The 16158-nt window shown below is 37.5% G+C and overlaps 1 protein-coding gene across 1 annotated transcript; it reads right to left on the bottom strand.

Annotated features, from left to right (window-relative positions):
- Positions 1-426: 426 nt before the first annotated feature.
- On the bottom strand, positions 427-13585 carry LOC139324303 (vomeronasal type-2 receptor 26-like). Its single transcript, XM_070954025.1, has 6 exons — positions 13392-13585; positions 12507-12798; positions 11175-12038; positions 2031-2258; positions 1459-1585; positions 427-1325 (listed from the first exon to the last, which is right to left on the bottom strand). Exons 1-6 carry the CDS (start codon positions 13583-13585, stop codon positions 427-429), a joined length of 2604 nt encoding a protein of 867 aa, XP_070810126.1.
- Positions 13586-16158: the final 2573 nt, after the last annotated feature.

Genomic DNA, 16158 nt, shown 5'->3' with positions numbered 1-16158 from the left:
CCTATTTAGGCATGGTTTTGAGGCCAGGCACTTGTGGGGAAGATGCACGTGTGAGCAAAGCACATGTGCAGAAGGCTGGGCGCAAGCGTGGAAGGCGCTCGGGGCGAAGCAGTAGCAACAAAATGTGCAAAATGTCTTCAAAGAAAAACAAGAAAGTCTCATTGCCTCTTAAAAATAAAGGACCTTTGCTGTGGGAGTTGCATTGGCTGAAAACATAGCCATGCCCACCCTGGCCATGCCTACTGCCCCCCCCCCAAGGTCAAAAACCCTGATGCATATCGCAATGAAATCAATGTCAGAGTTAACAATAATCCACCACAAATTCTCTTTTGAAAGAATTTCTTTTAATATATACCCTGTAGACAACAATCTTTCCCTTCTTTTTTTGTCAGCAATGTCTTTGAGCAAAGGAGATCACATGGGGTACTAATTTCTCTTTGTCAGTTGTTCCCTTTGGTTTAGATCAGGCCTGAAAACAATGATGTAGCATTTTGGCAGGAATATGCATCCCAGTAACGCAGCGCTGGAGGACAAGATGGAGAAGACCTCCACAGCTACCATAGCTTTGCCTTTTGTGCTCAGATAGGCTGGAAAGAAGGAGATCCACACGCTGCAAAAGGCCAACATGCTGAAAGTGATGAACTTGGCTTCATTAAAGCTGTCAGGTAACTTACGGGCAAGGAAAGCCACAATAAAGCTGGCAATGGCCAAGATACCCATGTAGGCCAAGACACAGTAGAAGAAGAAAACTGACCCCTCATTGCACTGTAAAATCATTTCTTGGGACTCCGAGTGCATGTCCAATTCAGGGAATGGGGGAGATGTTGACAACCAAAGAATACAGATACATACTTGAAAGAAAGAGCAGGAAAGGACAGTAGAAAGAGCCAATCTTTTCCCCACCCATCTCCTCAACTGAGATCCTGGTTTAGTGGCCATGAAAGCCACAACCACAGTGATGGTTTTGGCCAGTACACTAGAAATGGCCACTGAGAAAGTGACACCGAACATTGACTGTCGGGCAAAGCAAGTCACGTTGCCAGGTTGGCTGAGGAAGAAGAAAGAGGAGAGAAAACAGAGCTGAAGAGAGACTAGGAGGGTGTAGGTGAGGAACCTGTTATTGGCTTTGACAATAGGAGTATCCCTGTGCTTAATAAAAGTTCCAAGTACCCAAGATGTCAAGAAGAAGAAACAAAGAGCAACTGAAGCTAAACTGATTCCTAATGTTTCTTCAAAAGTTAGAAACATCACCAGTTTCAGGATACATCCATTCTTTTCTTCATTTGGATAATGATCTTCTGAACATTCAAAACAGTCATCCATATCTGGAAGAAAAATCAAGGAATTTGTTACTGTAATAATTCTATACCATTGAAACTCACGTAATATTATTCATCCTAAATTGGTTTATTAAAGATTTCTTAAATTCAAAGAAAATTGGTAGAATGCGTAACCTACCATTTTGATCTGAAATCTTCCCTTCTGGGCATGGAACACAGTCATAGCAGCAGAATTGATTTCCCTCAATCCCTTTCTTCCAGGATCCAGAGAAACAAGGGTCATTGCATTGAGAAAGTGGAAGAACCTGTTGATAATCATAAAAGGTTTTGTAAAGGGAGAAATGTAAAAGAGTTTGTGATGTTTTCCTTTATGGAGGAAAATTATTTTTGACTTCCACAAAGTCTACTGAGTTCATCGACTTCATCAACAACTTAAAAATTGACTAATCAGAATAATGTAGAAATGGTCCTGTTTGAAGGTCAAGGTGAGTAAATAATTACAGATGGTGACAATCTCATGGAAACATGTCCACTCGTATAATTTCAAAGAGAACTGGAAACCAAATATGTAAACATGGCTTTTACATTGTAATATCATTTTGTCAATTTGGGAAATTCTTGATCATCAACAACATTTAAAAGAATATGCTATTGTTTATTTAAAAGAAACAGAAATTAGGTTTCTAAAGAGAATACATTCATTTTGGGATCGTAATGGATTAAGGCATTTTTGATTCAATAATTCAATACCTGGTTAAAAGCTGGGTGCCAGATAATCACATCTTCACCAATGAGTAATTCCTTCCCCTTTGGTGCCTTGAGATCCATCTTTCCAACTTTGACTCTCTGAAAGGATCTGTTTGGAAAAGTGATCAAGTTGGTGATGTCGAATCCACCTGTTGCTTCCCCTTTCTCATTCAGGAACACTCTCTCCCCAGCTGAATTGTTGAAAGAAATGCCTTTAAGAAATGAGTGGAGCTAATTGAAAGAGAATAGAAGAGAGAGGGAATTGAAAACAATATAATAGAAAAGAGAACATCATAATCAAGTTTCATTCAATAATTCTTCATAGTCCAATAACTATTATTGAATATGTACACTTAGAAATTTGATCATCAATATCGCATGGAAATGTATATGTCCACTCTATTGATTATTTGATATTATATTAAGAAAAGGTAAGCATGAACTGAAGCAGAATGAAATTAGGCTTTCGGAATTATGTAACTTTCTTGAATTATGTTTTAGGTCCACTACTTAAACAATTAATTCAAGATAGAGCATATATAATCTTTCCTCGTTGGTAGAAAGCTGTTTGAGAGTCTCAAGGTTTGACTAGCTTCCTTTCACCAGATTTTAGAACCTGAGACTCAAGCATTCTTTGACACATAGATGAGAGGAAGAGATTATTGCGAACACAGGTTTGTTTCATAGTATGGATGCCACATGTAAAAAAGACCACTTTTATTTTACTTCTGTAAATAAATAAATAATAAATAAATAAATAAATTTATTTCTATACCGCCCTTCTCCCGAAGGACTCAGGGTGCTGTACAGCCTATTAAAAACACAAGACAACATCAGTTAAAATAGTATAAAATTGTTAAATGAATTTGGCTCAATTTAAAACCCCAGGAATTTAAAACCCAATTTAAGATTTTTATGTTGATAGGCCCAGTCTGGCGGAACAACAGGATCTTGAGTGCACAACAAAATACCCGGAGATTGGCGATCTTACGTATTTCCAGGGACAGTTCATTCCACAGGGCTGCGGCTCCCACAGAGAAGGCCCTCCCCCTGGGTGTCGCCAGCCGACATAACTTGGCCAATGGCACCCTGAGGAGACCCTCTCTGTGGGAGCGAACTGGCCGGTGGGAGGTTATTGGTGGCAAAAGTTGGTCTCGAAGGTACCCGGGTCCCATGCCATGGAGCGCTTTAAAGGTGGTGACCAACACCTTGAATCACACCTGGAAGTCCACTGGGAGCCAGTGCAGCTCGCGTGGGAGGGGTGTCACGTGGGCACAATGAGTTGCGCCTATAACCACCCGCGTGGCCGCATTCTGGACCAGCTGGAGCCTCCGAGTGCTCTTCAAGGGGAGTCCCATGTAGAGAGCATTACAATAGTCCAGCCGGGAGGTGACAAGGGCGTGAGTGACCGTGCGCAAGGCGTCCCAGTCCAGAAAGGGCTGCAACTGGCGAATCAGGCGAACCTGATAAAAGGCCCCCCTGGCCATGGCCGTCATATGCTCTTCTAAAGACAGCCATGCATCCAGGAGGACACCCAGATTGAGAGCCCTCTCTGTGGGGGGCAAGGATTCACCCCCAATAGTCAGCGATGGCACCTGCTGACTATATTGGGACGCCGGAAGCCACAGCCACTCAGTCTTGGAAGGGTTGAGTCTGAGCCTGTTCCTCCCCATCCAGACCCGCACGGCAGTAAAACTCTGATAGCAATAGCACTTAGACTTATATACCGCTTTACAGAGTTTTACAGCCTTCTCTAAGTGGTTTTACAGAATCAGCATATTGCCCCCAACAATCTGGGTCCTCACTTTACCCACCTCGGAAGGATGGAAGGCTGAGTCAACCTTGAACATGGTGACATTTCAACTGCCAAATTGCAGGCAGCTGGCAGTCAGCAGAAGTAGCCTGCAGTACTGCACTCTAACTATTGCACCACCGTGGGTCATGGAGCTTTCTGATAGAGACATGAAAATTTCATGAGCCACAGAGAAAGTTCTTGGAAGAGACAATGAAAAGTAATCTAAAAGTAATCTAAATCGAGACTTCCGGTTGGTGAATCCCAGCGAAATGGCGCTGTGACAGCGATCGCTGCTTGCAGTGCCACTTTTTTGTTGCGTTTTGGGGTCCCTTCGAGGCATGGGAGCTTGGAGAGCTCCGCGGACGATAGCGGGGTGTCAGCAGGCAGAGCGGTGAGGAGCAAGCACTCTCTGCTGGACCGACTACCGCTGTCAAACTAACGCGGCGCGTCTGCTTTAAATGGCAGACTTGAAGCTGTGATAGCCAACAAAAGACAGGAAGCAAGAAGATTTCGGTGAAGTTGTTGCCTATGATCATTCGTACTACTCTCCCTTAAACACGCTCGGAGTGAGTTCAATTGGATTGTGCTGGCTGCGTCTGATAAGAAGGATCCTGGAAGGAATTGGCGGCGATTGTGAGATTGGAAGAGATTGGTGGGAGATGAAATCGCAGACGTGCTGGTGAGACTGAGGATACTTTTAGAAAGGGAGACGGAGCCTTCAGTGGATTGGATTGATACTTTGTTTCGAGCAAACAAACTTTGGAAAGTTAAGAGTGTGGAATAGACTAATTGAATAAAGGAACTGGATTTTGGAAGTGCGGTAGCTGTCAGGACTAACAATAAGATTGTCTCGAGCTGAGAGACTGAGGAGCACTTGGGGAAGATAACGTGGCTGATGAAATCTGAATGACAATGCAAATGGAGAGTGATTGAACTTAAGAGCAACGCGAAGCAGATCATACAGCAAAGCGTGCCTGCTGCATCATTGTAAAAGAATTTTTTTATATTTTTTGATTGCTTTTCCCTTCTGCTCTTTTATGACTGAGAGAAGTTATTGAGCAATTAATCAACTAATCAATTAATTAATCAACGAGTTGGGCAAATAACAACAACAAGAAAAAAAACATTAGAAAATTTATATATCTATAAGTATATATCTATATTAATATTATATATATTACATATTCCATTTTAGATAATCTAAATTAATTGTGAACTTATTTAAAATTTATTAAGTACTTTTTAGATTTTTTATTAAGGAATTTATATACGCTATAATCTTTTATATTCTATAATTGGATTTTTCCCTTTCTTCTCCTCCTTTCTTCTTTCAATTATTGATTCTTAATTTTGATTAGCTTTTTATAACTTAAAATATTGAATATTGAGATTGCATAATTAATTATTTATATGTGTACTTAGATTGCTCAAGATATATTAGAAAGTCATCAGTGCTTAAGTGTTAAATAAGAGTAGGTAAAGATAATTTGCTTAAGTAGTGGTAGCAGGTGAGAGGGTTATCTTAGTTCAAATTAGTTTAACTATTAATTGATCAATAAGTGACTTATTACAAGATAGGTTTGTGCAATAGATAAAAATTTGAATTATTGATTTATTGTATTACTAAACAATATTGAATAGTGGAACGGAAGGGAACGATTTAATATAAATTCATTTGATAGAGGCAGTTAAATATTGGTGGATGACAATTTGGAAAAACATTGAAAATATAACAAGAAAACAGAAAAAGGTATTAAAAGAGATGATGAGCTTCTCATCCACGGTGACAAAAACAGGAAAGAAAACATCCTCAAATCCCACGATCACAACGACATCACCTGCTACACAGAAATTGACTGAAGGTTTCTCTAAAATGGAGAAATCAGGAATGCTACCCACAATGCAAGCAATGCAATCAACATTGACAGCAATACAGGACACGATGATTATGTTACAAGAAAAAATGTCTAGTAATCATACTGAATTGAAGACAGATATTAGGGCATTAGATCAAAAAATGATTGGTATACAGGAATCGATACAAACTAATACACAGAAGATTAAAAAGATGGAAGTTAAAATGGAACAACAGGAAAAAAATTTAGATACGGTTGACCAAAAACTGATGGAACAGAACAGGGAATTGGCAGACTCAATTACCCAATTGGAAATGGATCGAGCCTCCTTCTATCTCCGTTTCCAAAACATTGCGGAAGATAAGGAAGAAGATCTGTGCCAGGTGATGGCAGAATTAATTGCTGGGGTGTTGCAACAAGATAAATTGGATATTATAAAGGAAATTGACGAGGCGTACAGGGTCCAGACAAATTATGCACGAAGAAATAAATTGCCAAGGGAGGTGCATATAAGATTCGCAAGGAAGAAGGTAAAGGATATCCTCTATAGTATGGCAAGAGATGAGCCAATCATGTATAAGGGAAAGGAGGTGATCATACTGAAACAAATCCCAAGGAGGATAAGGGAGATAAGGAGAGATTATAGGTTTTTGGCTACTCAATTAAACAAAAGGAATATTCTCTTCAGGTGGATCTTACCAGAAGGCATGTGGATCACATGGCAAGGGAATAAAGTTAAGATAGATAGCTTAGTAGCAGCTCAAGAGTTCCTGGATCAATTACGAGCGTCTGAAGAGGATCAAAGTAGTAAAGAGGAGTTAGAGGCGGAAACATCGAAAGAAGAAGTAACCCAGCAGATAAGAGAGAAAGAAGGGATATCGAAGGAAAAGGAGGAGGAAGATAAGGATAGTAAGGAGACAAAGAAAGACCAAAGTCCACAAAGAGTCACACGTGCCAAGAAGTATTAGGATAGTATACAAAAATTAAGAGATGGATGATTGGAAATTGATATCGGTTAACGTAAATGGCCTAAACGATAACAAAAAGAGGAATTTTTTTTTTTACAAAATTAGCTAAACAAAATATGGATATAGTGTGCCTTCAAGAGGTCCATATTAAAAAGGAAAATCAAAAATATTTGGAATATAAGAAATTGGGGAATCTTTATGCATCCCTAGCTGATAAAAAGAAAAGGGGAGTAGCATTGTACATCAAGAAGGAAATAAAAGCCGAACTAAAATATGCAGACCCGAAGGGAAGGGTATTAATGGTGGAAGTTAAAAGAGGCAACTGTCCAATCTTATTAACAGCAATTTATGCCCCGAATGAAAACCTAGGAGACTTTTATAAAAAATTAGGAGAGAGATTAAGCATGATGGATAAGAGCAAGATTTGCATAATTGGCGATTTTAATGGGGTAATAGATTCAAATAGAGATTATAAGGGGACCAAAGAAAAAGAGGAAAAATTTACCAAAACCATTCTTTGATATGGTAGAAGAATTCAATCTAGTGGATATTTGGTGGGTTCTGCACCCATATCAGAGGCACTATACATATTATTCTAATCCTAAGAAATCTTGGTCTAGGATTGATATGATGTGGATAAGCAGAGATATAGGGTTAGATATTAAGTCAACAGAAATCATGCCCAACATTTGGGCAGACCATAATCCATTAGAGGTTAAATGGGAATGTACGCACAAGAGAAGAAATACAAGATGGAGATTAAATAATCAATTTCTAAAGGACAAGCAAAATGTTGAGAAAGTAAAAAAAGAATTAAATTTATTTTTTGAAGTAAATGAAAAGGAGGCAACATCTCGAGGTATCATATGGGATACAATGAAAGCGTACGTAAGAGGACTAGCAATATCGTATAGTGCACACAGGAATAAGGAAAGAAGAGAGAGGCAGAAGGCACTGATAGAAGAATTAGGGAAAGCCGAGAGGGAACTACAACATAAACCAGATAATAAGGATGTTAAAGAAAATTGGATGGTTATACGGCACAAATTAAACGTAATAGATCAAGAGGAATTGGCGTACAAAATGAAACGAACCAAACAATATTATTTTGAAAATGCAAACAAACCGGGCAGGTGGCTGTCCTATAGGTTAAAAAAAGAAAAAGAGAAAGGCATAATTCATCAATTGGAAGACCCGGAAGGCCACCTCAACAATAAACAGGAAGATAAATTGGAGATTGCCCGAGAGTATTATGCGGCTCTGTATGCGGAAGAACAAATTCCTAATGAAAAGGTGGTCCAATACTTGTCAAAAGAAAGTCTTCCAAAAATCGGGGAAGAGAATAAAGAAATACTTAATAAAGAAATAACGATGACAGAATTAAGAATGGTAATATCAAAACTTAAAAAGAACAAATCCCCAGGCCCAGATGGACTTCCAGGGGAATTTTATAAAAATTCGGATTTGGGAGAAATTTTGTTACCAAAGTTGTTAGAAATTTATAATGAGGCCCTAACAGAATCCAAAATTCCAGAATCATGGAGAGAGGTGTATATTACTCTCCTCCAAAAAGAAGGAGAAGACCCAAAATTAATTAAAAATTACAGACCGATATCCCTCCTGAATACGGACTACAAAATCTATATGGGTATTTTAGCAGGAAGGCTAAAAATAATTTTGAATAAATTAATACACAGTGACCAAAATGGATTCCTCCCTGGGAGGCAAATCAGGAATAATACAAGGATGATAATAGACATATTGGAATACTATGAGGAACACCCGAACAAAGAAATGGCATTGGTCTTTGTCGACGCCCAAAAGGCATTTGACAATCTTAATTGGCAATTTATGAAACAACAAATTATCCAAATGGAATTCGGATCAAATTTTGTCAATACGATATCCACAATCTATCAAAAACAAAAGGCTAATATATTACTGAATGGAGAACTAACTAAGGCTTTTCAAATTAGAAAAGGGGTCCGACAAGGGTGCCCTCTATCCCCACTTCTATTTATCTTAGCACTAGAAGTATTCTTGAGAAAGATTAGGAACAATAATGAAATAAAGGGTCTGACAATCAGAAAAGAGATATATAAGACACAGGCATTTGCAGATGATGTGGTATTAATCATGGAAGAACCATTAGAATCAGGCACTAAAATTCTGGAAGAATTGGGCAATTACGGGGAGGTAGCAGGCCTTAAATTAAATAAATCCAAAACTAAATTATTAACAAAAAATATGACGGAGGCAAGGAAAAAAGTACTGGAAGAATCAATGGAGATCCAAATCGCCAAGAAGGTAAAATACCTGGGGGTCTGGATTTCATCAAGGTGCTCGGCCCTCAGAGAGGATAATTATTTACCATTGATTAGAAATATTAAACAGGATCTGGAAAAGTGGGGAAGACTACAGATATCATTATTAGGCAGAATCGCGGCAATAAAAATGAGCATATTACCCAAGTTATTGTATCTATTCCGAACGGTCCCTGTTAAATTAGATAAAAAATTCTTTCTGGAGCTCAATAGCATCATCAGGAAATTTATTTGGGAGGGAAAGAAACCAAGGATAGCAATTAGGAATTTACAGGACAAGAAGGAAAGAGGGGGTTTCGGATTACCTAAATGGGAGTTATATCAAAAAGCTGCAAACCTAGTATGGCTGAAAGAATGGGCAACCCTAAGAAATAAAAGACTGTTAACTCTAGAAGGGTATGATCTCCAGAAGGGTTGGCATGCATATCTCTGGGATACTGGGAAGAAGATAAAAACTTACTTCCATAGACATAAAATAAGGGAGATCTTGATACAAATATGGGGAGAGATGAGACAGAAGCACTATAGGAAAATTCCGAGATGGCTTTCCACCATGGAGGCTATAATATATCCAAATGTATTAGAAATGGGTAAAACGTTCAGATACAATGAATTATTAGATGGGGGAGGGAACCTTAAAACAAGGGAAGAATTGATGGAACAAGGTATTTCTATAGACTGGTGGCCATATAACCAAATTAAATCCAGATATAAAAAAGATAAGGAGGAATTTGGCATTGAAATGAGCATAAATGGATTTGATAAGATATGGATGGGTACGGACGACAAAATTTTAGCTAAATTATATAATTACTTATTGGAGTACGATATGGCAGAGGAAGTAGTTAAAGAACCGATGTTAGCATGGGCCAAAAATATAGGACAGAATATAAATTTGAACGAATGGGATTCAATATGGAATAATAACCTTAAAATGACAAAGGCGACGGCTTATAAGGAAAACCAATACAAGCTGTTTTATAGATGGCATATGGCCCCAGCCAGGATAGCGAAGATCTACCCCAATTCGAGCCCTAAATGTTGGAAATGTGACCATCAGCAGGGTACTTTTTATCATTGCTGGTGGACATGTAATCAGGCACAAAAATTCTGGAGGATGATATGGGTGTGGATTAGAGAAATAATAAAAGAAAATTTTGATTTTGACCCAAAAGCTTTTCTCCTGGGAATTTTGAAAACTGAATATGCAAAAAAGAAAAAATATTTAATTATACATATTCTGACAGCCGCTAGAATTTCCTTTGCCCAGTATTGGAAAGAAAAACAAATACCACCTCAAGAACATGTTATTGGAAAAATATTGGAGTGCGCGGAAATGAACAAATTGACTTCAGAAATTAATGACAGAGAAGATTCAGAATTTTATAGCGTGTGGGACATGTGGTACGAATGGATGGGGGAAAGAAATAAAGAAGGTAATAGAGATTAAATTTTAACTAATTAACAAAATCTATATGAATAGTATTAGATTTAGTCTTAGGGAGTTGAGCACTATTATTTTTAAGTGTTTGAAATTAAATCTAGCTTCAAGAAACAATATCAACAAAAGACAAGCAATAATGTATGTAGATGTATATATGTATATAACTGCACCAATGAACCGAAAATGTACCGATTGTATCACTATATGTTATAATAAAATCAAATTTAAAAAAGAAAAAAAAAAGAAAAGTAATCTAAATTATTATTTTAACTATGTCTTATTGCGCAAGCTATGATGATTTACTTAATAACTCCTACTGACACTTAAACCACAATTGATATAGTAGCTTCTGGATGATCGGAATAACAAAATGACAGAGTAATAGGAAAGCAGAATAACAAGAGAAATGAGTTTTCTGTATCTATTTTAAAGAGCACACTATAACAAAGTTCAAAGGAACCTTTGAAATCTTCTACTTAACACTCTGCTCAAGGAGATGACCCTATATCATTTCACAGAAATGGCTGTCCAGTATCTTCATAAAAATCTTCAGTGATGGAGCAAAGACAACATCTCAAGGCCAGCTGTTCCACTAATTCATTGTTCTCATGGTCCGGAAATTCTGTCTTATTTCTATGTTGTTTCTTATACTTGATTCAATGTGCAGAAAATATTAAGACTTTCCACATTGGGTTCAAAAAATCATTTTATGTCAAGCTGCTCATTGAAATAAAAGAACTGTCCAATGCAAAGGAAATACCTGCCAAGCCTGCAGATTTGTAAGATCAGTTTTTTTATGCATTATAGTTGTCTTCCTATTGAACCCCAACATGTATAGATCCTGCAAAGCATGAGCCACAGAATAAACAGCATTGTAGATACTGTAGCTTTGGCCGGTCATTTCCATTTCAAACAGAGGCCCAGGAAGATCCTCCAGCTGCATCTCTCCAGTGCATTGCCTACTGTGCATTTCTTGTAACCCCGGTTTTGGAAATGAACAATCAAATGCTTGTTCCCAAACGTCCTGCAGAAACCCATCTCTGGAGACTGAAAGTGGATTGATGGTCTGAAGAAATTCCTTGAAACCTACAACTTCTGTTGAATGAACAGTGAATGAAATTGCCCCATGGAACATCTGGAGGTCCCAGTTGATTTGAAATCCTGACAATATGAAATCAATCTGTGCTGTCATGATCCACACCTTTCCCAATAATGTAATTTTCTTGCTGTCAGAATTTTCTGGAAACATTGCAAATCTTAGCCACATAATTGTCAATGATTCTCCATAGACAAGAATTGCATTGACTTTGCTATTCATCAAATGAATGGAAATAATTGAGATTGTTTGAAAAGCTTCTGGTAAATCTTCCAAGTGGACCAGTTGTGAAAGTCTTTCTATGAATGATGAGCAGACTCCGTTCTCTGAAAGTAAGGGCTGCATTTTCTGTAAGAAATTTTCTCCATCATTGTTATCAACAGCAAAAATCCCAATCCATGTCCACTTGTAATAGTGAAGCAGTTGGATAATCCCAATGTACTGATGGTCCTCTTTTGGGACCATGAAATAAAGTGAAGAGAGCTTACTGGTCTGGAATTCTTCTTGGGCTAATGAGCCGTATGTCAGCTAAAATAAAGCAGAATAATACTCTATTGAGTCATTAGCTCAAATATGTGAGCTGCAAGAAAGTGGAGTAGTATTCTCTTGAGTTGTTAGATTAAATCTCATTGTCGTGCCTAATTTCATATAAAATACATCCAATGAAGGAATTATTTCCGTAAATTCTTCTAGGTATTAATATGGAAAGGAATTTCTTGGAATTATTTCAGACACATATGATGATATAAACTCAACCAATCAATTCTTTTCATAGAAGCAAAGAGTTCAAATCTTCCCTCTGGTATGGAATGTCTATGGATTCATACTTTCAGTATTTGGCATAGTAGTTTCAAAAGTAGGCTAACGAATAGACCTTAAGCCAGGAAGAACATCTTAACACAAACCTGAGACGAAATTTTAATGCTTCTTCATTATTCAATAAAAATAATGGCACTACAATAGAGAATTTTTCTATTTAATTCTTTCACAACTTACTTGTGGAATCTTGAAGAAATTTATAATTTCATCAATATGAGATGATGATGTGAAATCCAGTCCCCCAATGATTGCCATGAGATTCTTCTGGCTATCACATTTGTAGTTAGGGACAAATTCCTGGGATTTGAAAAGCAGGTCCAGAGTGGTGCGATAGGTCATCCTCGCATTGTTGTAACTGTCATAGATGTGGAACCCAAGAGTGACGTTAGGTAAGATCTGGGAGTCCTCATTGATCTCCTTCACAGCAAAGGCCAAGGCAAGGACATGTTGATGAAATTTGGTGAATACACTGCAAATAGGTTAAATCCCCCCATTGAAAAAAATAATTTTACAACCTTGTACGATAACATCATTTCTATATGAATAACAAACTTTTTTTTCTCTGACAGTAGTAGGAAGATTACAGCTTTGGTATAATGCCTAATAATTCATACAGAGCTCAGATTTATTTTAAACAGCATTCCCATGACTTCCAACAAATATCTACTGCAACAAATACAAGTAGTGACTTTTTTCCAAGTACTATATTTATTTTCTATGAGATTTTCAAAAAATGATATATGAACAGATTCTGGAAGTATCACTCATTTACTGTATGTAGGTTTTGTGAGCAGAGATAGTGCCAAATCTTTCTAAAAAATATGTTTACTTCAGTAAATGTTCAAGTATAACTTCTTGATCTGAAATTTTGTACATTTCACATGAAAGACTTTAAAAGAATGTAAAGAAGGTTATTTCTTCTGTGATAACTAGATACAGTTGAAAGAAAGACAAGGCATAGATTATGTTAAAAACACTACATGTATGCACAATCAGCTTTTATTCATATAAAAGAGTTTTGAAAGTCTGCATAAGATTAGATAAAGAAAATAAAATCCTTACCCTGGTATTTCATAAGGAGTTACAGAAGGATTTTCACTAAATTTAAATTTATAAAAGTGGTAACCCATGTGAGATGCCATTCCACCAATGATGAGGTCTCCAGGCTGGTACCACTCATGTGGAACAAGGAAAGCATCACTTGCAGGGCAGCTCAGAGTACCTACTGTATGCATCAAAAGCATCAGAAGGAACATCTTGATGCTCTTGTTGTTGTAAAAAATGTTTTGCCTTCCATCCTACCCGTAGGGAAGCATATATAATCCAATACTTCATCTAAACGTAGATCTAAGGATTATATTTGAGAATACATCTAATGAGAAAATCTATCATTTTCTGTTTGAAGATCCATGTGAGTACAAATTTTTATCTTGAATATCACAAGGATTTGAACAAATACTCTGGCAGAAGAGAACAGAGGGTGGATACTTGAAGCAATGAATCTGACAGAGAAATTATTACCCCTTGTACCAAACTCTCTGTGATTCAAGACTTATTTCATAGCCAAACAGAAACCTTCATTATTGTTGAATTTCAATAGCCTTCTGGGAAGCCTTTGATGTTTTGGCCTATAGTAATTCCTCTAGGATATAATTATTTTATTTTGATAATAAGTAGTTGATAGTTCAGCTATTTTTTTTAATGAGCAAATGCCAACAAAAGTAATATAAGGGACATATGCAAGACAATTTATATTTAATTGTTATAATTGTAGAAATAAACACAAGGCTTTTTTTTTTTCAAAATGACACATTTTTTTTTCTGCTAATTTTTCACAAAATCAAATATGAACAAACCCAGCAGGAATCAGTCATTAATTGTAGGTATGTTTTCTGAGGAGGAACTATGCCGAACATTTTTTAAAAACTGACCCTAAGCTCTCTAAAATGTTTCAAAAAAATTCTGGGACCAAAATTTCATACATTCTCTGTCAAACACTTTAACACAGGGGTGTCAAAACAAGTCCTGTGGTCCAGATCCAGCCTGCCATGTGGTCAGATCTGGCCCACGGGCAGGGTGGGTTCTAATATTTTTTACTTCCAGTTCTGTGGGCGTGGCTTATTTTGTGGGCATGCTAAATCTTTAGGATTTAGCAGAGGTACTGGTCTACCAGGCTTTTAACTGCTTGCAGAGCTGTACCGGTCTACTCATTTGTTTTTGGAGGCACTGGTCTACCCATTTATTTTTGCAGGCACTGGTCTACTCATTTGTGGAGGAACTGGTCTACCCATGCATTTTTACAGGCACTTGCAATTGCTGAGAATTTGCTTCTGGGTACAATTCAAGGTGCTGGTTGCCACCTTTAAACTCTACATGGCTTGGGACCAGGTTATTTGAAGAACTGTCTCTTCCTGATCACATCCATGTGATCCAGTGAAACAGGGAGGCAGGGAAAGTTGTGGGTCCTCTCTCTTAAATCAGGGCATCTGGTGGGACCCAGAAGAAGTGTCTTCTTTGTGATGGCTCCCTCCCTCTGAAACATCATCCACCCTGAGATTAGATTGGTCCCCACTTTGACCCTCTTTTGCAAAGTCCTGGTTTTGACAATAGGCCTGTGGAACCCAGAATGGGTTGGAACCTATGAAGTGGCTCAACCAATTGATCATTATCCCCAGCAGTGTGTTTTTATTCTTTGTATATTGGGGTTTTAATCTTTTTGACCATCTCAGAGATGCTGAAAGTGATTGGGTGGCCATATGCATTCTCTTAAATGTGTGAATAAATGAATGAATGAATAAAAGTCCTTCCAATGTATGTCATAAGGTTTATTCGGGGATTTTTCTTAAATTTCAATTTGTACAAGTGATAAACTATGTGGGACATCATGCCACCAATGATGAGAACAGGGGAAGCATCACTTGCAGAGAAGTACAGAGTAACTAGTTTCTATTCTGAATTAGGGTTGCACTTTCATTATAATTTGGGCTCCTTGTCCTGTGCATAGAATCAATGTGTCAGTACATTTGTACGTCTATACCGCTGTAATCTGTACATCTGTACATCCATCTCTCTCTCTCGTTTTTTCTATTCCTCTCCCTCCCATTCTCCCTCTCCCCCCTCCCTCCATCCCTCTCATCCTCCCTCCTCTCTCTCTCTGGATATCTGGATATCGAGCTACCTATCTATTGATAATAAATTACAATTAAACATAACTGTAAAGGTACTCTTTATGGCAGGGAAATGACATCCTTTTGTGCAGCTCATTATGCATTTACAAACTGGGTGGAATTTCGTTAATGATGTCATCATACATTTTACACCTTTCAATCCCTTTCACTTGCCATGGCAGGTTTGTTTTATTTTATTACATTATTCTATATTTTATATTATTTTATGTTATTATTTCATTTCATTTTAGTATTTCATTTCATTTATTATTTTATTTTTATTTACAATATATATCACTTTATTATTTTTACAAACAATCAAAAGCAGCAAACATATCCAATATACCGTCCTCCTTATTTTTTCCACATAGCAACAACCCTCTGAGGTAGACTGGTCTGAAAAACAGTGTTTGGTCCAAAGTTATGCAGCTGGATTTCAGGGCCAAGGCAGGGCTTGAACTCATGGTCCCTTGCTTTTCATTGCAATTCCTTAACCACTAGACCAGGCTGGAATCCCTTTAAATCTAGAAATTATAGAGAAACCTCAATGAAATAAAGAGTATAAATTGCAAAGGCACCAAATATCAGGTTCTTTCCCTGAAATTGCATACAAACCACCTTTGGTCTTTTAATTAGGGGAGCCAGAAAGAAAACATGATAGA

The sequence above is a fragment of the Pituophis catenifer genome, unplaced genomic scaffold, assembly GCF_029215685.1.
Source record: "Pituophis catenifer annectens isolate HBS135680 unplaced genomic scaffold, rPitCat1.0.hap2 SCAF_15, whole genome shotgun sequence".
Classification (NCBI taxonomy): domain Eukaryota; kingdom Metazoa; phylum Chordata; class Lepidosauria; order Squamata; family Colubridae; genus Pituophis; species Pituophis catenifer.
Note: the sequence above shows the minus strand (reverse complement) of the source record. Positions and strands in the feature narration are given on the sequence as shown.

Coding starts and splice junctions, on each gene's coding strand:
- LOC139324303 (XM_070954025.1), bottom strand. CDS start 13,585: ATGTTCCTTCTGATGCTTTTGATGCATACAGTAGGTACTCTGAGCTGC. Junction 12,039..12,506: donor ATTTCTTCAAGATTCCACAA/GTAAGTTGTGAA, acceptor GCTTTATTTTAG/CTGACATACGGCTCATTAGC. Junction 1,586..2,030: donor GGCACCCAGCTTTTAACCAG/GTATTGAATTAT, acceptor GATTATCAACAG/GTTCTTCCACTTTCTCAATG.